Source organism: Sus scrofa, chromosome 16, assembly GCF_000003025.6.
Source record: "Sus scrofa isolate TJ Tabasco breed Duroc chromosome 16, Sscrofa11.1, whole genome shotgun sequence".
Lineage (NCBI taxonomy): Eukaryota > Metazoa > Chordata > Mammalia > Artiodactyla > Suidae > Sus > Sus scrofa.
The window spans coordinates 45,281,718-45,305,873 of record NC_010458.4 but is presented as its reverse complement, the minus strand read 5'-3'; the positions used below and the strand labels follow the sequence as shown (position 1 = coordinate 45,305,873).

Sequence of the window (24,156 nt, the reverse complement as noted above, 5' to 3'; positions counted from 1 at the left end):
CTATGGTGTGGGTTCCATCCCCAGCCTGGGAACTTCCACATGCACAGCTATAGCTAATTAACAAACAAACAAGCAAGCAAATGTATTTAAAAATTTAAAAATAAAATAAAAATGATTCTTAGGGAAATAGAAATACTTAATACATTAAAAATTTTACTATTTCATCAATACTGTGTAAATGCCCATCTTTAATTTCAGACCAGTAGACGATTTCAGTGCCATATTTCCATTTATATTAATGATCAAGTTGGCCAAGAAGTATTTCAATTGTCCTGAGCTAATAAGAAAAGGTGGAGGCCCAAGTATATAAACAAAGTGAGGGCCAAACAACATCATGGAGCAACATGGAACTATCACTAAAAGCTTCCTATCAAAAAGTCATAGGAGAACTAAGCTTCAGACTGCATATGGTAAATACTTCAGCTCAAGGGGCTCTCTGGTGGAGCAGTGGGCTAAGGATTCAGCATTGTCACTGACTGTAGCTTGGGTCACTGCTGTGGTGTGGGTTCAATCCCTAGCAAAGGAACTTCTGCATGCTGTGGGTGTGGCCAAAATATTTTTTAAAATGCCAACTCAAAACACAAAAACAGGAGTTCCCATTGTGGCTCAGTGGAAACGAATCTGATTAGCATCCATGAGGATGCAGGTTGGATCCCTGGCCTCGCTCAGTGCGTTAAGGATCTGGCATTGCCATGAGCTGTGGCATAGGTCACAGATGTGGGCTCGGATCTGGCATTGCTGTGGTTGTCGCATAGGCCAGAGGCTACAGCTCCAAGGATTCCACCCCTAGCCTGGGAATCTCCACATGCCGCGGGTGCAGCCCTAAAAAGACAAAAAACAAAAAACAAAAAAAACCCCAACCAAAACAAACAAAAAAAACACCCAAACTCACCAACAACCAAAAAAACAATCAAAATACAAATGAAGGAAGCTGTAGCTGTAGCAGTCAATATCATACTGATACTACTGAGAATGATTTAGCTTTGGCAATGTATTATCATTAATACTTAAACACTGATATTGCTCTTTTAAATGTCACTCTGCAATTTGGTTATATTTAATGTTTTAGTTGTAGAATTAAAACTGTTCAATACAAGTTTATGCCTGATTTTGCCCTCACACATAATTAAGTACCATTAAAATAAATATATTTAAGTTGACATTGTGAATGTGGAAAATTTTCTCTTTTAAAAGAAGTTCACACATCATTCAATTTAGAGGGACACTTCTAATACTTGGTCACATACTACATGATTTGGGAAGCACTGCATCTATCAGCATTGTCCATTTTGCCACTCTGCCATTCTGTGCTCCTTACAGAACAAGTATGAAGCCAGGGGTCTTACAAGAAGCTTAAAATTTAAGTAGAGAGATAAGATACATTTGAGGAAAACAAAATAATCCTTTTTTTCTTTTTTAAATTTTTTTGTCTTTGTTTTTAGGGCCGCACCTGAAGAAGTGCAACAACCAAAAAACCCACCAAAATAATCAGAAAATAAGAATAATTTATAAAAGGCAAATTATTCTACTTAATTAGTAAGCAGAAATGAGAGGATGACATGTAACCAGAAGAGAAATAATTGGGGATCAAAAAATTAAAAACAATTTGCTAGATCAGTAAACAAATTAGGAACAACTATTAATAGGTTTGGCTGGGGAAATTTTGCTCAAATACAAGTATATGCAATTGCAAACCTCATAATTTAAGTTTCAAGGAATCAAAATACAAAAATCTTATCATCACTGAAATACTGTTATTTATCAGAAACTTTACTACATACGAGGCGCATATAAGTACAATGCAGGCATAGGGAATTAACAGAAGTATAAGTACTTAGTTTACTCCAATAAAAGAGGTATGAACTTACTAACAAAACAGAAATAGCCTCACAGACATGGAAAACAAGCCAATGGTTACCAAAGGCGGGGGGTGGGTTGGGGAGGGGATAAATTAGGAGTTTGGGATTAACATACACACATTACTGTATATACAACAGATAACCAACAAGGACCTACTGTATAGCATAGGAATTATATTCAATATCTTATAATAGGAGTTCCTGTCGTGGTTCCATGGTTAACGAATCTGACTAGAAACCATGAGGTTGCAGGTTCGATCCCTGGCCTTGCTCAGTGGATTAAGAATCCGGTGTTGCCGTGAGCTGTGGTGTAGGTCGCAGATGTGGCTTAGATCCTGTGTTGCTGTGGCTCTGGCGTAGGCTGGCGGCTATAGCTCCGATTCGACCCCTGGCCTGGGAAACTCCCTGTGCCACACGTATGGCCCTAGAAAAAGACAGAAAAAAAACAAAAACAAACAAACAAAACATTATGATAACCTATATTGGAAGATGATGTAAATAACTGAATCACTTTACAACTGAAACTAACACAGCATTGTAAGTTGACCACACTTTGATAAAAAAATTTTAAAAAAGAGAGATAGGGAATCTATAGATGGTTAAATGTAGCAATAAACAATTTAAAAAAAAAAACCTGAACTATGTAAAGGATTAGTCATATTAAGCTTTGAAAGGCTAATAAAATCTCTGGCTTCCCAATGTATACAAATTTCAAAATCGAATTCCTGTTTAGGTGAGACTTAAAGGACAAAACTCTCAGATTAGAAGTAATTATGAGGAGCTATATTTAATGGCTGCAAAGGAACCACTAAGTAATATTTTGAAAGCCCCAACACAATGTTTTGTTGAAATTTATTATAACCAAGTGCAGACTTGGAATAAATAAAAGGATTTAATTACTAAATTTCATGGTTTGTCATAGAGAAAATATCAAATTTCACTCTATCAAAGATTAATAGAAAAATCATAATAAAAGCTGTGAAAATTATTTACATAGTTTAAGTAGATATCAAAGATGGGAGACATGCTCTGAGGAACAGAACTAATCGTCAGCCCATGACCCATGCATAGCTAATTATCAACCCCAAATGGAGAAAGCCTTCACCTCGCCTACTCAGTACTGCAGCTTTCAGATCAAGGTTTCATCATTTCTGGTCATAAACAAGAAGCAGCCATGCAGGGAATTTAATTCAAAAGTGCAAGAACAATTTCAACACACGTTTATTTCATCTTTTTTCTCCACTTTTTCCCTTTGTATTTTCATAAAAAACCAAGCTGTTTTATTTCCTGAAATACACAACCTGTGGGGTAGCCTAGAGTTCTCGGTCACCTCCAACTCCTGAAATCACACTACCCAATGACACGAAAATAAAGAAAATAAAAGTCTCCTGTGGAAAAGGCTTCTTATGAAATTACTATTTGAGTAAGCAAACTAGAGGGTAAAACATTTCTAGGATTGAACCCTTCTCTCCAAGTCCAAGAATTCCCAGCCAAAAGGCCAATCTCTTATAAAACTGATGAGGTTTTGTCCTCATTCCCAGTAAAGGTGACAGAGCTTTTCCTGATGAAGACAGCTTACCTAATTATCTCCAGAAACCTCGCCAGTAATGCAAATTCAAGTTTGACAAACAGACCCATCTATAAAAAGCCCTCACTGATTAAGATTTTATATAGGGCCACTCAGAAGGGTTAATGGAAGGCAGGAAGGATGTTCCATTTTTACCAGCTAGCCTGTTATGTGAAGACGGCCTCCATACTATCACCATCCCTGAAAAAACAAAGATGAATATTAATCTCTTTTGATAGAGTTTCCCTAATTTTCTGAAGATAACATGGGTTCAGGGCTCCTTCTGAGCTGTCCTTTGAACACGGGTGACATCCTCTAACCGGATCACCAGGGCTCAGTAGCCCCATACTGGCTGCTATTTCAGGGGGAAATCACTAGAGTCCTCCGTGTGAGAAAGTGGATGCTGTACACATGTCTTACTATTCACACACCTTCCTGGCAGCAATACCACCTTCAATATGATCTGAATATTTCTGGCGATGGAGGCCAGGGGACGTATGGATAAATAAAACACAAATAATTTTCAAACTGTCTAGATGGCTGCAGATTAACAACTAGAAGTTAATAAATGAAATCCAGGGTCACATCCTGCCCAATTCTGTTTTCTCTACAAGTTATGATATAACTTCATTGGGAATGTGGGAGGAAAACTGGATTCACAGACATAGGCAATAAACTGGTGGCTGCCGGTGGGTGGGGAGGGACGAAGTGGGAGCTGGGGTTAGCAATAATACATGGAGGAGATAAACAACAAGATCCTACCGGTTAGCCCAGAGAACTACATTCAACATCCTATGATAAACCATAACAGAGGAGTTCCCATTGTGGCTCAGTGGTTAAAGAATCCGACTAGGAACCATGAGGTTGAGGGTTCGATCCTTGGCCTTGCTCAGTGGGTTAAGGATCCGGCGTTGCCGTGAGCTGTGGTGTAGGTCGCAGACGCGGCTCGGATCCTGCGTTGCTGTGGCTGTGGTGTAGGCCGGTGGCTACGACTCTGATTCGACCCCTAGCCTGGGAACCTCCATATGCCACAGGAGTGGCCTAAGAAAATGGCAAAAAGACAAAAAGACAAAAAAAAAAAAAAAAAAGAAAGAAAGAAAACTACCTATAAAAAAAAAATAATGAAAAAGAATGTTGAAACACTGTGTGAATTAGAGGTAGTGAAGCTCCTTTCATGAACCTCCCCATTCCCCCACCCTTGCCAAATAAATAAATACATAAATAAATAAATACATAAATAAATAAGAAGGAAAGAAAAAGAAGACATTTATCCAAAAACATTGCCAAAATTTCTCTTCTGCCACAAGAATTAGGATCCTGATAAATGCCAAAAGACATGAACCCACAATTGACGAAATCAACAGCTTAAGGGAAACGTATAATAATGGGAACTGAAGTCAGGCGTGAACCTTTAAAAGCTTTGGTAAATACTTGAAGCCCCATAAAAATAAAATAAAGAAAAAGAGATTCAGTGAGAAAATACATTTTATACACTTTTAAGTCAGTATAAACGGGTGGCATTCACTGCCTTATAACCTCACCAAGCAGTAGATATGTTTTCGGATCTCACAGCACTGTGACTTGAAATGAGACACTTAGAAATGACTTCCCCCTCGGCACGGGTAAAATAAGTCCAAGAACCTATGTTTCCCCTAAATCTGGGCCTCCATGAAAACATTCTCTAGGGGTAGCTGTGGATCTGGAAAAGCAGAGAAATAAAAATAGTTCAAGATAGATAAAGGAAGCTTGGGATAATTTTTATTTATCCTACACAGCTCTGTGGAGTGGGTTCTCTGCTCAATACCATGAATACAACCTCAGCTCTACCTCCAGCAGTTTTATAAATCTCAGCTTCTCCTTCCTTCGGGTCCATCAAGCGGAGTCCTCACGCAGTCCCACTCATCCCTCTTTCCTCCCAATTTCCTATCATATCTGAAATGAGACGCGCAAAGGCAGTGAACCCGCACAGAAAGGCAACATGCTATGCCCTGCTTCATACCTTCCTGAAAACATGTTAAAGAGTCAAATATACAATCAGACACTTCTAAGCCAAATTTCCTAATTATTCTTCATGGGTATACTTCAAATTTGTCCATAATCTTCAATTTTGTCCTTTTCATTCACAGTCTAATACGTACACCACTAGCCTCAGAGTAATGAATGTGTGATTGGAGCTAAGTATCAGCCTTTTCTGGAAAGACAAATAATTTCCCTCTGGTGGCAGCTGCATTAAGGTGATGAGCACTACACATCTTGTCACTGGTATCAGCATGTTCCTTGTTCTGTTTTCTAGTCAACCTTCTGAAACTATGGTAAAAAAGCAAGGAAATATTCCAAACAGTGTTTTACTACCAAGACGATGCTGCTGCCGAAACTAAATGTTAGCTGGCAGAAAATGGTGATCACCAACACCATCTCTGATATTAGGAAAGAGAGCTTTGAATCAATAAGGCAACAGTTAAAGGGGGTACACATAAAAGAGAACTAGTCACAGGCACAGCAGACCAGTTCTTCTTCAGGTCTCAGGAAGAAATTCTCTTTTCTTCATGCTCCCTGGACCAGGGGAGCATGAAGAACTTTTCCTTCCTGATATACTCTAAAGAATAGTGACTGCTGTTGGTAGGAATGCATACTGGTGCAGCCACTATGGAAAACAGCATGGAGGTTCCTTAGAAAACTAAAAATAGGGTTGCCATATGATCCAACAATCCTACTTCTGGGCATATTTCCAGCCAAAACTATAATTCCAAAGGATATATGCACCCCTATGTTCATTGCAGCACTAGCAATGCCAAGACATGAAAACAACCTAAATGTCCATCAATAGAAGAATGGAAAAGAAGCTGTGGTACATATATACAATGGAATACTACTCAGCCATTAAAAATGAAATCCCATTTGCAGCAACATGGATGCAACTAGGACTGTCATACTAAGTCAGTCAGAGACAAATACCTTATGATATAACTTATATGTGGAATCTAAAATATGACACAAATGATCTTATCTACGAAACAGAAATAAAACCACAGACAGAGAGAACAGACTTATGGTTGCCAAGGGGGAGGGGTGTAGGGGAGGGCTATATTGGGAATGTGGGATTAACAGATGCAAACTATTATATAGTTTGCATACAAAAAGCAACTGTATAGTACAGGGAACTATATTCAATATCCTGTGATAAATTGTAACGGAAAAGAACATAAAGAAGAATGTATATGTGTGTGTGTGCATATATATATATATATATATGGAATAAATCACTTTTTTATGTATCAGGAATATAAAAAATAAAGAGAAATAATTGGGGTTCCTGTGGAGAAGGTCTTTGTATCATGTAGGATTTGGTGTAGCTGCTGCTGAATTTTATTGGTAACCCAAATATATGGCTTAAACAAAATAGCTTACTGCTTTTTCACATAAAAATGGTTCTGAAGCAGGAAGTTCAGGGCTGGTGTGATGGCTACTGAACCACCAGATTAAAACTATTTCTACTTTTCAGTTTTATCACCCTTAATAGACAGTCTACCCTCATGTTCTACCTCGTGGACCAATATGGCTGCGGGAATTCTAAGCCAACACAAAGACATTCCACGCAGGAGGAAGGAGATAAAAGAAAAGAAAAAAGATCCTCACCAGCTGTCTATCCCCCAAGTAACTTGTCCTTAGATCTCACTGGCCAAAATGTAATAGGATAACTACAACCAGCTGTGAGGGCAGAAGGCTCATAGGTGTATTCTTTTAATTGAGCATCTTACCACCCTGACAAAAATCAGTTTTTATCAGTAAAGCAGAAGGGGATCACTGAGTATACAGCTGGATGTCTCTGCTGGTGCCCCAGCTGGTGTTAATGCAGCTCCCAGTTTCCAGGAGTTTTTTTGTTTGTTTTTTCTCTTTTTCTTTTTAGGGCTGCACGCGTGGCATATGGAAGTTCACAGGGTAGAGGTCAAATCGTAGCTGCAGCTGCCAGCCTATACCACAGCCACAGCAAGGCCAGATATAAGCTGCGTCTGCAACCCACACCACAGCTCACAGCAATGCCAGATCCTTAGCCCACTGAATGAGGTCAGAGATCAAACCTACATCCTCATGGATACTAGCTGGATTCATTACTGCTGAGCCACAACGGGAACTCTGACCAAGGGAATTCTTGAGGCACCTGAAGGTCCAACTGTGTGGACCAGAAACACACTGCCAGGTGAGGCAACAGCCTCCCAGGAGGGAAGAGCGCCCTTGCTCAGCCCACTTCAGTGCATCTTCCCCCAACATGCCCAGTGCATCACAGCAACAGAGCAGGCAGCGCTCTGAATGGGCATCTGTAAGGTTAAGATACCAGACTACAGTCTTAGAGAAACAATGTTATAAACAGTGGGGGAGGTTTCCAGGTTTATCCACAAAGGCTTATTGCACAGGTAATGTAGTAGAAACAGTATTCATTGGCAATCATCTAAAGTGGAATTGATTGGATTTCGATAGATTAGTCTTTGCTCTAATGAGGTGTGCAGAGGAGCCTGGGTAGAAAGAAAAAGAAAACAGTAGCGAGGAGCAACTCATGTTTCTTCCTGCCTTTGTTCTCTGGCAAATGCTCCTTTCACCTAACAAGTAAGTTGTCTTATCCCTGTGTTTTCCACAGTCATCTCACTCTCTGTCAGCGGGGCTGTGGAGCCTCTTCAGGGAACTGAGTGAGAAAAGGAGGGGATATTCCACAGACCTCGACAAGCTCAAGCTGACAGGTGGAATCTACCTTTCATATTTAAGCAGTGAGGATGAAGATGGAAGAGCATACGGATTAAACTATGTCCCCCCAAAGATACAGAAGTCCTAACCCCAGTCCCTGTGAATGTGACCTTATTTGGAAATAGAATAACTTATTAACTTGATGATCAAGTAAGAGATGAGGTCATTAGGGAGGGTCCTAGTCCAACATGACTTATAGAAGGGGAAATTTGGACACAGTTATTCATGCACGCAGAGGAAATGCCATGTGATGATGAAAGCAGAGATGGGAGTCATGCATGTACAAGGCAAGGAATGCTAAGGCCTAGCAAACCAGCAGCAGCTGGGGAACAGATTCCCTCTTACAGCCCTCATGAGAAACCAACCCTGCCCACACCTTGATCTTGGACTCCTAGCTTCCAGAACTAGAAGTTTCTGTTATTTTAAGGCATCTGGTATGTGGCAGTTTGTCAAGGCAGCCAGAACAGACTGATTCCCTGGCTGTCTGGAACATCTTTACCTGCTTCCCCAGGCTGGGCACAATTCTCCTTTTCTCCCAAGTGTCCCCTTCCTGTGTGTGCCTCAAACAACCTCTCAAGGCCCTTAGACCTCCACTACCAGCATTTATACACTTGGGGCTCTAGCCATGCAGGTTCCAGGAACACTTGCTGATGGCTGGGTGAGAGTGAGGGGTGGCCACAGGGCCGTCCCCTCCAACAAGGATCATCCACCACGATGCTCAAGATAATGAGAGGTCAGGCACTGCTCAACTGGGTACCTGCATTTCAAAGTCTGTGCATGTGACAGAACCGCATGGATACGCAGCTCCTTGGGCTGATCGAGTGAAAGCAGAGGGAGAGTAAACGATGATGCAGAAAGAGGCACTGTCATCATTCACTTCAGAGGATCCAGCAAGGGTACTCATCACTATTTCTCCAACACGTTTCTCTGCTTCCACAGCACCTCCCCTTTCTTCCCCTCTCCTGCCCTTTTTTGCCAGGACAAGATCTGTCTGGAAGACAGTGGAAATGACGGAGGCTGAAAAAGCTCTTAGGGACAGCTAGACCTTTTAATGAAAAAAGTGAACCTGGGGATCTCACTTCCATGCATAACCACTCTCCACGTTTTATTGTTTTTAATAAAAAACCTATGAAGGGAATAACAGAATGAAACCTAAACCTGTGTATCGACTACTCAACATGATAAATCAAAGACCTTTGAAACTCTCAGCACCCTTCCCGGATCTCAGTCCCCCTCTCTCTTCCTAGAGGTCACCAGCAACAGGAATTCCATGCTTCTTATTCTCAACATAAATTTGGTGTTTGTTATTCTCATGCAAGCCCTTTCTTATGTTTTTACTACAAAAACAACCTACTTAAAATGAAAGCTCTTTGGTTGCAATCCCCTTGGTTCCTTTTTTTTTTTTAAACTCTGTTTCTCTTTCCTTTCTTCTCCTCATTCAGCAAAAGGATAATTATCAGATAAATGTACTCAAACGATGGCACAGAGTCCTAACTGCAAACAGCTTAATCTTATTCCTATCAACTAATATCTCTTTCATTTACTGTGTTACTTGTTCCCTCCCCTCAATAAAGCTGTGAGGCAGCGAATTCAAGCCAGACCAAGAGGAAATACACTTGCATAGAAGTAGGTATCTGTTTCCAGCACTCCTCAGTTCAAACTGGTACATGGACGCCTCTATCACCTATGCTTAAAATTCTCTGACAACAAAGCAAAACAAGTAAATTAGAACTTAGGATAAGATTAAATTTAAATTGTACTCCTCTACACAGAGGACTGGAAAACATGAAAATGTTCATCAGTAAGGAATCCATCACTTTCACCTTAAACACAAACAATAAAATAAAGTTGCACTAGGTCCAAATACATTAGGTGGAGGACCAAACATCTACCATCCCATTTGGATCATAGCATATTCTTACTGGAAGTTGGAACAGCCTAAGTAGGAATACAAGAATTAGTCAGTAATGGACTAACTAATGGATCTGTCCATGAGAGTCTTAAACAGGAAGGAAGATACATGACTAAAATGCACATTGGGAGTTCCCATCATGGCTCAGTGGTTAATAAATCCGACTAGGAACCATGAGGTTGCGGGTTCAATCCTTGGCCTCGCTCAGCGGGTTGAGAATCCAGCATTGCTATGAGCTGTGGTGTAGGTCGCAGATGCGGCTCGGATCCTGCGATGCTGCATTTCTGGCATAGGCCGGCGGCTACAGCTCCCATTAGACCCCTAGCCTGGGAACCTCCACATGTCACAGGTGCGGCCCTAGCAAAGACAAAAAAAAAAAAAAAAGTAAATAAATAAAATAAAACACATATAGGAGTTCCCTTATAGCATAGCAGGTTAAGGATCCATTGTCTTCACTGCAGCAGTTTGGGTCACTGCTATGGCATGGGTTCCATCCCTGGCCTGTGAATTTCCACATGCTGGGGACACAGCCAAACATAAATGAGTTAAAAAATAAAACACACATTAAAATATTTATGAAACAACTGTTACATGCCAGGCATGGTTCTAGGCATGGAGGATATGAGAGGGCACAAAACTCCCTGGCCCGAAGGAGTCTCCACTCCAGCAGGACAGCATGTGCCAAGTTGCACTAATGTGAACTCTGGGAAACCCTCCCTGATCAATCAATAAATCACTCTACAAAACACAACTTAGCCAAGGATGGCTGCTGGGCTGGTTTCTAGGGAAATCTTTTAAAGCCCCAAATGTCAAAGCCAAACAAAGGGAATCTGTTCTATCCCCTAAATGAATATGGTATCTCTTTGTAGTGGACTACTGGAACCTATTAAAATGCGTTGTTCAGAGTGACTTTCTACACGTAAGAAGTAAAAGCTTTTCTTTTCTTTTTTGTCTTTTTGCCTTTTCTAGGGCCGCTTCCGAGGCATATGGAGATTCCCGGGCTAGGGGTCGAATCGGAGCTGTAGCCACCGGCCTACGCCCCAGCCACAGCAACGCGGGATCCGAGCCGCATCTGCAACCTCACTGCAGCTCACAGCAATGCCAGATCCTTAACCCACTGAGCAAGGCCAGAGATCGAACCCGCAACCTCATGGTTCTTAGTTGGATTCGTTAACCACTGTGCCACGATGGGAACTCCAGCTTTTCTGAATCTAGAGAAACATTGCCAACAGCTGTAGAAGAAAGGTTACCATTTGGAATTTTATAAAACGAATCACTGAAAGTAAGGAAACGACTCAGGAACCTGAACCACTCTACATGATCATTAGAAACAGCCCAGTACTTTGCTCTCCTGGCAGTTTCTGGTGGAAGACATCAAATTCTGTGGGCAAGCAGGGCACTCAGCTCATCTACGACAGGTCAGCTCCAGAAAGCACTTACCAGCTGGAAAGAAAATGCATGCCAAGGATTAATAAGCATCAAGAAAAAAGATTTAGAAGAATGCCTAAAATAAACATACTCTCTCTACAAAGTGAGATTATGGATGCAAACCTTTTTTGTTTTTGTTTTTAGGGCCACACCTATGGCATATGGAGCTTCCCAGGCTTGGGGTGGAATCGGAGCTATAGCTGCCAGGCTACACCACAGCCACAGCAACATGGAAATCGAGCCAAGTCTACGACCTATACCACAACTCATGGCAATACCAGATCCTTAACCCACTGAGCGAGGTCAGGGATCAAACCTGCAACCTCATGGTTACTAGTTGGATTCGTAACAACAGTGGAAACACTGAGACACAACGGGAACTCTGAAACTTCTTTATACTTCTCTATTTTTCTACCATGGCAATAATCAGGAAAAGTAATTAATGCTTTACGATCTAAGAATGTTCACAATAAAATAAAATGCTACCAGGCTACAACACTAAAAATACCCAAGGGAAAAATTATTTAATGCCTTGAAAGACACAAGTGAAAGCCAAACACTCTACTTTTTAAACTGTTTTTTCTTTAAGTGATAAGATAGAGGGTGATTTTGAATACATTTTTCCCTGTGTTTATTACTTCTTCTACAGTGATCCCCCGTGTGACTAACAGAAGTACTGTTTAAATTACTGTTCCCTACAAAGACCAATTAGTTCTCACTTAACCAAGATACTATAAATTCTACATAATTACTCATAAAACAGACCACAATAATAGACCACATATCAGTTTATTCTCTAAAAACGAGTCTTGGAAATGCCTCCAGGATTGAATGATTTCCCTCTTTGAAAGATTCCATTTAAGTTCAGAGAGGTCAATCAAAATGTACAAACTCTTCTGAAATGAGCTGTTTCACCAGAACACAGGTTCCTGCTTCTCCACCACTGCTACTCTCTGAGCCAGTCAACACCAAGTCAGATGACTCAAAGAGGCGACGGCAACAGGGGGGAAATGGAGGGCAAGGCAATTTGGTTTTTGAATCTCTACCATATGGTTTACACTGCAGGACTCAAGTCTGTCCTGATGACGCACACACCCCTGAACCTGGGGTCAGCAACTTCTTTTATGACAGGTTTTTAAAGCTCATCTAAGATGAGCTTTTCCTGCCTTCTGCTCCAAATCCTATTTGCCAATAATGGAAGAGTAGGTTATGAAGCCAGAGAACAATCTGTTACATCCATGAATCCCTCCACCTTCAAGGACAAGTTTCATCAGCATCCCCATCCACCAGTCCTCAACACCTTGAAATATATGGCTGTGTTCTTAGGTCAGGTCAGTGCTCTGGGTTACAAACACAAGCAGAGTGATTTCTCTCTGGGTAGCAACAACAAAAAAGCAGGAGCCCAGGCATCCTCAACAGAGTCGTTCACAAGCTACAGAGAAGAGGGATGAATGAGTGTCGCACCCACCCCACCCCCCTTGTGAGGCAATGGAAGCTTTGGGGATTTCAGGAGGATGCAGGTCTAGGACCACAACCAAAAGCAGCCAAGAATGAGAGGATAACTTGAAACACATGCCCCACAACCTCAGAAAGTATCAACAACCCTCTAAGCACTTGTTTCCCTCACTGGCCAGCTCCATTCCTTGTCCATTCAATTCTCCCAATGGCTGGCTGGAGATATTTTTTTTCAGCCTTCATGTTGATGGCTCCTGCTGCCCACGTCTGTCTCATCTGTCATTGGCTGACCCCTAAAGACAGCAGAATGAGAGTCCCCAGTATTAATGGACCTCAAGAGAACAATTCTTTCTATCAGGCTTACAATGGGTAGGAAAGCCTTCAACTACCTGGCATTTCTTTTAATCAGTACTACTGCTTTGGGGCTCATTTTACAAAGCCATCTGGCTTTGCAGACATCAATGCACGGACTATGAAAAACCCCACTTTTTCCTGTGGCCCAAAAAGGGGAGAAATCCACTTCAAAGTGTGTTAAGCCCCCAGGCTTCTGGTGTAGAAATATCTCACTCTGATTCTTCATTGTTCAGATATCCAAGGAGCCTAGCCATCCAGGACATAAAAGGATTCTTCTGAAAGCACCGTGTGAAAGAAAATGTTTGTTCAGTCACAGTGTCCGTACAAATGTGATCTTGTGCTCCATGGTGGGGTGTCTAAGAAGAAGAGAATGAAGGGGCCTCAACAGATCTACTGGAGACCTGGTCAGATAAATAGGAGGCTGGAGGACATGAGCCACCCTAAATTGGAGGATGCTGAGGTACCCTCCTTCCTACACATATTCTTACAAAATGCTCCATGCCTCAGTATGGCATTAAGGAGAAATGCTTTGACTTTTTTTCCCCGCACTACTGAATACAACTGCAATTATATTTAAAATATCTTTACTTCCTATTGCTTTGACAGATTCACTTTTGAAGTTTTCTATTCATGTATTTCAATCGTCCTATTCCTTTCCAAGGGATATTAAGCTGGCTTTTTAACAAATTCATTACTAGGAGAAGGGACCAATGGTATTTTTTTCTTTTCCTTTTTTTTTCCTTTTGCAAAGAGTTATTTCATTCATCAGAATCTGAATGTCAGCAGAAACTACAAAACCCAAGGAGACCAATATGTCAACATTTACATGTAGAAAAATGTTATGGGGATTAGTAACTAGGGGCCAAATTTAATGTGCTATTAAAAATTATTTTATTGACGGATAGTTGACTTACAATGTTGTTAATTTTTGCTCTACAGTAACATGACTCAGTTACACACACATACACACGTTCTTTTCCATATTCTTTTCCATGATGTTTTATCACAGAACATTGAATATACTTCTCTGTGCCATTGTAAAAAGTTGCCCTCCTGCATAATTTAACCTGGAAATTAAATGTAACTGAGGATTCATACCACCAGCTCACAATAGGTTTCTCAAAAGACGCAGCTCTTCCTCTCTAAGGCACAGAGAATGAGGGTCACTGACTACTGACCCAGGGGCTTCATGTACCATGTACATAAACAGAGCAGTCTCAATACACCACCCCCTCCTCTTTTGGCCATATTCCCACAGCATGTGGAAGTGCCTGGGTGGGCAACTGAACCCATGCCGCAGCAGTGAGCTGAGCCACAGCAGTGACAGTGCCAGCTCCGTAACCCAATAGGTCACCAAGGAACTCCTTCAACGCATTTCTTAGCGGCCAGAAGAACTGGCAATAGAAAAGGCAAGTGCTTACGTCATAGTTACAGCTGATTTATAATTTCTGCAACAAATCCAGGGACAGAGTGGGCCCCCACTTCAAAATAACCTTATCTTCTCTGGTGATAATACACTTGGCTTCTGGCAGACCTGTTCAAAGTGAAGCACTTTGGAAGTCTCATCCTTGCATTGGATCTGCTGTATTAATATTTTGTTCTACCTCCTATTTGTAGAAGGCTTAACATATTCGAACAATATGAGGCAAAATAAAGACGGAAAACTGGTGATATTTTGAGACAATTTAAGATAGTAGCAAATACACAGAGGCAGTGTGTAGCGAGGGTAACAGAGGCAGTGTGTAGCGAGGGTAACATTTTAAAAAGAGGCAAAATAAAGATGGAAAACTGGTGGTATTTTGAGACAATTTAAGATAGTAGCAAATACACAGAGGCAGTGTGTAGCGAGGGTAACATTTTAAAAAGAGCAAGAGAACAGTATTAAATTAGAGCACTGTTGCTACGTTTTACTGTGGCTATGTGTAGGCAACATTTACAAGTCTTACACTGATAACTAATAGGTGCAAAATATTTACCATGATTCAGTTTTAATTTTTAGTTTGTAAGCCTTTTTTTTTTTTTTTCATCGTTTAAAAGTACAATGTCACGTAAGGTTGTTTTACTTCAGTTTGATCTGGATTAAGAATACTTATGAGGAGTTCCCACTGTGGCACAGTGGAAATGAATCCAACTGGTATCTATGAGGACATGGCTTTGATCCCTGGCCTCACCCAGTGGGTCAGGGATCTGGCATTGCTATGGGTTGTGGTGTATGTTTCAGACCTGGCTCAGATCCCATGTTGCCATGGCTGTGGTGTAGGCTGGCAGTTGTAGTTCTGACTGGACCCTTAGACTGGGAAATTCCATATGCCACAGGTATGGCCCTAAAAAGCAAATAAATAAATAAATAAATAAATAGGAACACTTATGAGTTAAAGGGGTTCTGGCCCTAAGGAATGAGTTAAAGGGGTTCTGGCCCTAAGGAATGCTGCTTTGAACATAATACCAGAAATATTTTTGCAGGTACATCATTGTTTTTCCGGCCAGCACAGTAATATCATCACTAGCTTAGTATCTTCATGTACAGCAGGGGGGGCTCAACATAACCTTAGTTTATTCATTTAAATCAACACATATGATGACTTTTACCCAAGGCTTCAGTTTGGGGGCACTTCCTTCCTCATTTCTTAAGTCCTATGAAGAAGGACTTCATAATTATTTTAATTATTCTCGGGCTTATCTCTTCCCAGTTTATCACTACAAGTCCCCTAAATCACAGTGGGTTTTTTGGCAATATTGGCACAGTTGCATCAACTAGAGTTTTCCTGGATTCAAGTACAAAAAAAAACTATTCATTTCCTGTGGATTCTACCACAGCCACTCCAACCTCTGGTCACAAATGGTTGTATATGTTGATGTGTTTTACAAATATAGAGAGATTCTCCATCCAAAGTTAAACAACTCTATCTTCCAGAGTCTAGGCTTGGGCAGCCCTGGAGCAAATTAAAGGCTTAAATATTTGGCAGATGATGAAAGAAACATCCCTTTATTATTAATCTTATGATTAAAAAAACCTACTTCTTTTTCCTGTGATTTTAAGTTCTTATGATAGACTGCTTATATTTAAAAATGACTTTAATATTAACAATACAGGAGTTCCTGTCATGGTGCAGCAAAAAGGAATCCAACTAGGACCTGTGACGTTGCAGGTTCAATCCCTGACCTCACTCAGTGGGTTAAGGATCCGGCACTGCTGCGAGCCGTGCTGTGGGTCACAGATGTGGCTAGGATTCTGCATTGCTGTGGCTGTAGCTCCAATTAGACCCCTAGCCTGGGAACCTCCACATGCTGCAGGTGTGGCCCTAAAGAGCAAAAAAAATAAAAATAAATAAAAATAAAATTAAATCAACAATACAGTATTTGCACAAACGCAGAATTTAAAATGTACTCCGTATCTTTTTTAAAATCAAAGTATAGTTGATTTACAGTATCGTGTTAGTTTCACATGTCCAGTACAGTGATTCAGTTGGCTGTATCACACACTCACACTCACATACATACATATATTCTCTTTCAGATTCTTTTCCACTATAGGTTATTACAAGATATTGACTATAGTTCCCTGTACTATCAAGTACATCCTTATTGTTTATTTTATATATGGACAGGGTATCTGTTAATCCCATATCCTCACTTTATTCTTCCCAGCCTTCCCTGTCGGTAACCATGGTTTTGTTTTCTATGTCTATGGGTCTGTTTCTGATTTGTAAATAAGTTCATTTGTATTACGTTTTTTTAGATTCTGTATACAAGTGATATGATATTTTATAACAAATATCTTCTTTTTTCTTTTTTTTTTACAGCTGTACCCACGGGCACATGGAAGTTCCCAGACTGGCGGTCAAATCAGAGCTACAGCTTCTGGCCTACAGCACAGCCACAGCAACACCAGATCTGAGCTGCAGCTACAACCTACACCACGACTCATGGCAACATCAGATCCTTAAATCACTGAGCAAGGCCAGGGATCAAACCCGCATCCTCATTGATACTAGTCAGGTCTGTTACTGCTGAGCCACAATGGGAACACCACAAATATCTTTTTGTATTTATATTCATCAACTTTGTCTATTTTGATGATGATTTAAACTCAAGTGCAGGAAATACAACTTGAATTGGTAAAAATACAGCTTATCTGGAAACAGAAATGTGATATGCCTTTGATTTGTTGCAGTTTATATCATTTGTCAACCTCTGATAAAACATGACTGACTCTTGGCTTTTGGTAGGCTCAGTTTGTTCAATGGCTTATAGTTAACCATTTCCCCATCACTTAAATTTCCAATATCGGCAAGGAGAAGTTCCTTCAGTTTACAGCTCCACACACTTTTTGTGTGTGTGTGTGTGTGTGTGTGTGTGTGTTTGCCATTTCTAGGGCTGCTCCCGCGGCATATGGAGGTTCCCAGGCTAGGGGTCCAATCAGAGCTGTAGCCTCCGGCCTACGCCAGAGCCACAGCAACGCAGGATCTGAGCCGCGTCTGCAACCTACACCACAGCTCACGGCAATGCCGGATCCTTAACCCACTGAGCAAGGGCAGGGACCGAACCCGCAACCTCATGGCTCCTAGTCGGATTCGTTAACCACTGTGCCATGACGGGAACTCCCCTCCACACACTTTTGAAAGTATCTCTGCTCTCCAGCAAAATAAAACAAAACAAACAACAAAACAAATACCAAAAAAAAAAAAAAAAAAAATCCCAAAACAACTCTCACCCACAAAAAACAGTTCTAAAACCAACAAAATGTTTTCCTTATCCCCATCATAGCATCCAGTTAGGTTTCAGCAGGTCTTGGTACTGTGGAAAGTAGTATTAGAGACAAAATTGGGGTATGTGGGGTGCCTATTAGCTTGTTTCATATAAACACTGGGTGGAAGCCAAGAGGTAACTATTACCTTATTTTGAACAGGTCAGGAAAATTATATTTGGTGTAGACTTAATAAAGATAAGTTCATAAAGAAGGCTCAAAGTGAACTCTTTGGTCTTGATGTGAATAATTTAAATTAGTTTCTTTTTTTAAAATTACCATCTTTAATATTTATAGACACGCAAAAATTACCACACCAATCCATTTGTTTGAATTATAATACCACTGAAAGCACTAAGAATCTCATTTTTAAAACATAATTACATTTTTCCAAGTATATCACTCAATAATAATCACAATATATTATTTCACCATTGGCTACCAAAGAAATGCCCTTTTCCCCCTAACCAAGTAAACATGGGTAGAACCCGTGTTCATCTGTTAGACAGTATCACTATTATTTTTAATCAGAGGCAGTTTTAGGGTTTAGCTCCAATATTCAAATATCTTTAGAGAAACGCAAAGGTATTTATTACCTTGATATTATAACAACTAAGTTTCCAAAAAAGCTATTAAGAATGTCAATGAACAAAATTAATATCACATTAATATAAACAGTGTTGAGAATTGTCAAAAGCATAAAATACTACATAACCCAAATTTCAAGTGTGACAATTTCTTACATCAATATTAAGTTTTAGAAACATCAAGTCATAAAAGATGGCAAAACATATTGTTTATTAGCACTTCAGTTACAGTTCTTCGTTCACATTATTATATTTACATACCCCTCAACCAATCCAGGTATTGGTATACCTTATAGTTTGTTACATAAATAGAAATATGAATTATTTATAAGGTTACAGTCACTGAAAGCTTTAATCGCTTTGGCTTTATTATAATCTAACTTTTAGAAAGATTAAAATACGTCATGCCTGTATCTCCTTTTTGGTATCTTGAGGTAACTGTATAGTTGACACAGGAACAAAGTAAAATTACATTTAAAGACTTAAAATTCGTAGAAAAACCTTTGGGTTATTAGTAAGTATTTTCCAATTGGTAACATCAAGTAAAGGTATACTCATACTGAGAAATTATTATTTTGTTTTTATCAGATTATTATATATCATATTCAAAATATTTAAGGCAAAACTCCTCATCTTTAAGTTTTAAAATTTAATTTAACCAGATCAATATGAAAAAAAAAAAAACAACACATGGCTAATAACAACCACGAAAATATAACAAGACTAGTGAGAGAGAACTTACCAGACATTACACCTCATTAGAAAGCCACTGCATTCAAAACAAAATGGTATTGGCATAGAAATAGACAGACAGGTATCAAAACAGAGAGGCCAGAGACAGATACAAATGTATATAGCATCTTGATATGTGACAAGGGTAACATTTCAATCCCATGAAAAATAAAGTTTCTTGTAGTAACTAGGACTTAAGTAACTGGCTATCCATCTAGGAGAGAAAAAAAAGAAAGAAAGATAGAATCCTACCTCATATTATATGCAAAACTTAAAACTGGAGTAATACTTTAATGTTTTCAAAATGAGGGAGAAAATGTACAGGAGTATGACTACAGGATGGACAATCCCATCCTGAGCAAAACAGGTAACTCAGAGGCGATAAAGAAAAAGACAGGCATATTTGATTAAACACAATTGACAATTTTCTTTTGATAAAAGACATCATATACAAAGACAAGAACTATGAAGCTATATTTGCACACATATAACAAAGGATTAACATTTCTAAAACACAACAAATAGCTCCCAGAAATTGTTACAGAAAAACACTACTAAGCAGAAAAATGGGCAGTGGAATCAAATAGGAAATGAAGACAACTGAAATTCAAACGGACAGTAAACATATGGAAATATATTCAACATCAGTGGCAGTGAAGAAAATGTAAATTAATGTTCAGAGGTAATAAGACTGGCAAGAATTAAAAGCAACAGTGGCTGGTGAGAAGGTAGGAAATGGGGACTCTTAGGTGCAAATGTGATTCACTATATTCCTTTGGGGAAAAGAATGTAAAAATATCTATTAAAATTAAAAATACACATACCGTTTGACCAAGCAATTCCACTTCTGGGAATCTATCCTATAGGGGAAAAAAAAGGACCAGTACGTAAGGACATAGGTACAAAGATGTTCATTGCAGCATTGTTTGTTGTGGGGCAGAGAAAGAGGGGGAACTGGGGATAACAAGAATGTTCATTAATGGGGAAATGGGGAAATGAAATGCAGTATATCTATAATACAGAATATCATGTATTATTTAAAAGAACAAGATGACTCTGTAGATACTAACTTGGAAGGTAGATAAGGTGAGAAAAGCAAATAGAAGAGCTTTAATTCCATATGACAACAGCAACAACCACAGCAAAACAATGGATGTGAATGCACGCTCATGGACATGGAGTAAGGAATGGAGAAAGAACACAGCCCAGACTAACATAGCCACACAGGGCTGGGAATGGAAAGAGCAACTGGAAAGGATGGGGATTATTTACTTCCTGCTAGGTATCTTTGTGCTGTTTCAACTGTTACTATGAGCCTTACGTTAGTTTTTAGAACTTTCAAAAATAAATTTAAGAAAAAAACATTAGCTTTTATTAGTGGGAGTAGAGCAGTAATATTTCCAGACATTCATCTTTAGCAAAATAATAGCAATTAAACCACTATTCCCTTTTTTGCCTATGTCAGTCATCACAGGGCTCATTTTTTTTCTTACTTGCCCAACATCCATTCCATCTCTCTCCCATACATGTATCAGCCATGCGGTTTGGGTGAGGCTGACTTCACCCATGCCCAGGTACTCCTGAATAGTCTAAGCCAGTTCTGTCCACCTGATACACAGCCTGGAAACACTTATACAATTTTCAGTTTTCTAGCAGTCACATTAAAATTAACATATTCAAGGATGGACACATAATTTAAGATGGCTCAAAGAGAAACCCATAATGGTAGGATTAGAAAAATCCACAACTGATGAGAACGAACAGGAGAAAAAGTAACTGCTAGCAGCATCTATAAGCCAGGAAGGAAGTCTCCTCTGGGATGAAGGAGAAATGGAGTCCTTGAGTCAACACTAAGCCTCTGGAACAACCCTTGCAAATGAATTGTCTTTATTGTTTCAGCTGCTTTGTGTTAGGTTTTCTATTACTTGCAATCAAAAGTTTCCCAACTGATGAACTTCATCTATGGACAATGCCATGTGGAAATAAGTACTTTCTCCTTAAGCAAATTAACCCAAATGTTCAACATTTCTTCATTTGTAGTCAAGGCAGGTTTTGGTTAAACTATCTTTATTTTATAACACTTTTAGGCATCTTCTGAAAACATGCCCAAAGACATTTCCAAAGACCAGCTCCTGATCATGCAAGGTAACTTTGCACGGTCACCACACAGGAGAGTATTTCTTCTCAAGACAATACAGTTGTGAGGCATCAGAGCAATCAATCAGCTCCACTCTCATTCCACCCTCTTTTCTTGTCCTCCCTCTCCAGACCAGGGCTCTCCACCTACTAATATATTGGGTAGGTAAGTCTTTGGTGGTGGTGGGGTGTTTCCATGTACACTGGGGGATGTTTAGCAGCATCCCTGGCGTTTCTTGCCTACTAGAGGATAGGAGAAACCCCACCTCACCCCAATAGCTGTGACAATCAAAAATGTCTCTAGACATAGTCAAATGTTCACGTATGGGACAAAAGTACCTCGGGTTGAGAAACACTGTTATGGACTAACAATTAGTTGTCACATCGTATAACCAGCCTTCATTGTTTTACGACATGACACCACCCCTCTCTAAGCATTCCCTGCATCTTTCCAGCCTTGTGGCTCTCTCCCTGCCTAGACATGAAGACGTGACCTTGTCTGGCCACACTCTTCCTCTGCCACTCCCAACTCTGCTGGGCCTGAGCTCTCCAAAGCAGTTCTTCTTTCCAGAAGAAATGTAGCTAGTCCCCTCTGACTTCAGCCTGAGCTGCTTCCTGAACCAGCCACCCAACCATTTCTCTTGGACTTCTCTGAGGGCTATTTGCTCATTTATGGTCACTCATTCCTCAACTCGGTCTCTCCCAGCTGGGTCACCCATCTCCTCCATCAGTGTCTCTTGGGGGACAATTCCATCCCAATCTCTTCACACTGGATCAACTCATACGTTATTCTCACCAATCCATCTCTAAAACCAGAGTTTCATTATAACCACTGGAAAATTCTTCAGAGCCTCTCAAATAGATCTATACTTTCAATGTAATTCCTATAAAAATCTCAATTTTTTTTGTAGAAATAGACAAATTGATTCCAAAATTACGGAATCCAGAGTAGTCAAAACAGTTCTTGAAAAAAAAAAAAAAAAAAGTGAGTCCTAATCCAGAGTAGTCAAAACAGTTCTGGAAAAAAAAAAAAAAATGAAGTGAGAGGACTCACACTACCTGATATTTAAACTTGTTATAAAGCTACAATAATCAAATCAGTGGGATATTGATATAAAGACGAATAGACTCATGAAACAGAAAAGAAAGTCTATAGATAGACACACATTTATGGACAAGCAAGTTCCCACAAAACTGCAAAGGAGTTCACAAGAGAACAGATAGTCTGTTCAACAACTGGTGCAAAGAACAATCAGATACTTGTATGCAAGAGCGTAAACTTCAATCCACACTTCACCCAGACTTTAAATGAATCGTAGATGTAAAAATATAAAATTATAAATCTTCTGAAAAAAAGTAGGAGAAAATCTTTGTGACCCCAAATCAGGCAAAGATGGCTTAAATGTCACACCAAAAGCAAGGCCACTTAAAGAACAAATTGGTACATTAGGCTTCATCGAACTAAAAACTTTGGCTCTTTATGGGATGCTGTAAAGAAACTGAAAACACAAGCCATGAGATGGGAGACAGCTTACCAACTGCATATAGAGGTTTCATAATGGCCAAAAACTGTATGTGACCCAAATGTCCAACAAATGGATAGATAATCAAACTATGACATTATCCATTCAATAGGATATTACTTAGGGGAAAAAAAGCAATGAACTATTAACATACGCTGCAACAGAGAAGACTCTCAAAATAATTATTCTGAGCGAAAGAAACCAGATTAAAAAAGAATACAAAGAGTATTGTTCCATTTAGTTAAGATTTTAGGAGCAGCAAACTAATCTTTAGAGACAGAAAATATTAGTAACTGCCTGGCTGGGCATGTAGAGGTAGAGGGAGGGAGAAGTTACAAGTCAGTTAGAAGAAACTTCTGGAGGAGATGGATATTTCATTACCTTGATTGTGGTGCTGGTTTTACAAGTATATACATGTGTCAACTTGTGAAATTGCTTACTTTAAGAGCAGTTTATTGTATGCCCACCATGCCTCAATCAAGCTTTAAAAAAAAAAAGAAGAAGAAGGAAAGAGAGAAATAGGGGAGGGAGAAGCACTGTTAGCTTTTGGGGAAAACATTAACTACTAGACCATGTAGGGTTATGTTGCTCATGCTACATGGGATTTCATGAGAGGAAACTGTTTTGTTGTTTTCATTTCTGCTGTGGTTTAATACAAACAGAACTCACAAGTCCCAGGTACTTAACATAATACAGCCTAGGTGACGTTCAGCTGGATAAAAGGTACGTGCTGAGAAGGAAGCGATTACACAGAGCCTGGAGAAGGACCAATTTGAACTATATTTGCTTTAATTCTCTTTTTAAGTATCTCCCCAGATAACCACCACCACACCACCCCCTGCTGTGCTCTTAAGGATATGTTCGTCCAATACCTTCCAGAAAAAAAAAAAAAAAAAAGAAAAAATTAGAATAGAGCTAAGTGGGCTGAATTCTCAAAGACAGTAATTAAGTAACACGCTTTTTAACAGATGTTTGATGACAGCATTTTTCCCTGCAATTCTATCAGAATCAACTGCATTTACATACAAATTGGTAATACCTTAGAATCTCACCTAAAAAAGCCACCATGGTTCCCCTAAGACATGAAAGCATCTACTGATCTATTAATTTCATTTCAGT

The 24,156-nt window shown here is 39.7% G+C and overlaps 1 protein-coding gene across 13 annotated transcripts in view; it reads right to left on the bottom strand.

Annotated features, from left to right (window-relative positions):
• Positions 1-24,156, bottom strand: part of MAST4 (microtubule associated serine/threonine kinase family member 4) — a 589,582-nt gene that overhangs the window by 256,227 nt on the left and 309,199 nt on the right. For 9 of the 13 annotated variants that reach the window (XM_021076748.1, XM_021076749.1, XM_021076751.1 and 6 more), the window contains one exon: positions 20,203-20,238. The exons of the other annotated variants lie outside the window; for them this stretch is intronic. In XM_021076748.1, the coding sequence (XP_020932407.1) occupies positions 20,203-20,238 (36 nt within the window). The remainder of the gene's footprint in view (positions 1-20,202; positions 20,239-24,156) is intronic. 13 annotated transcript variants of the gene reach the window in all.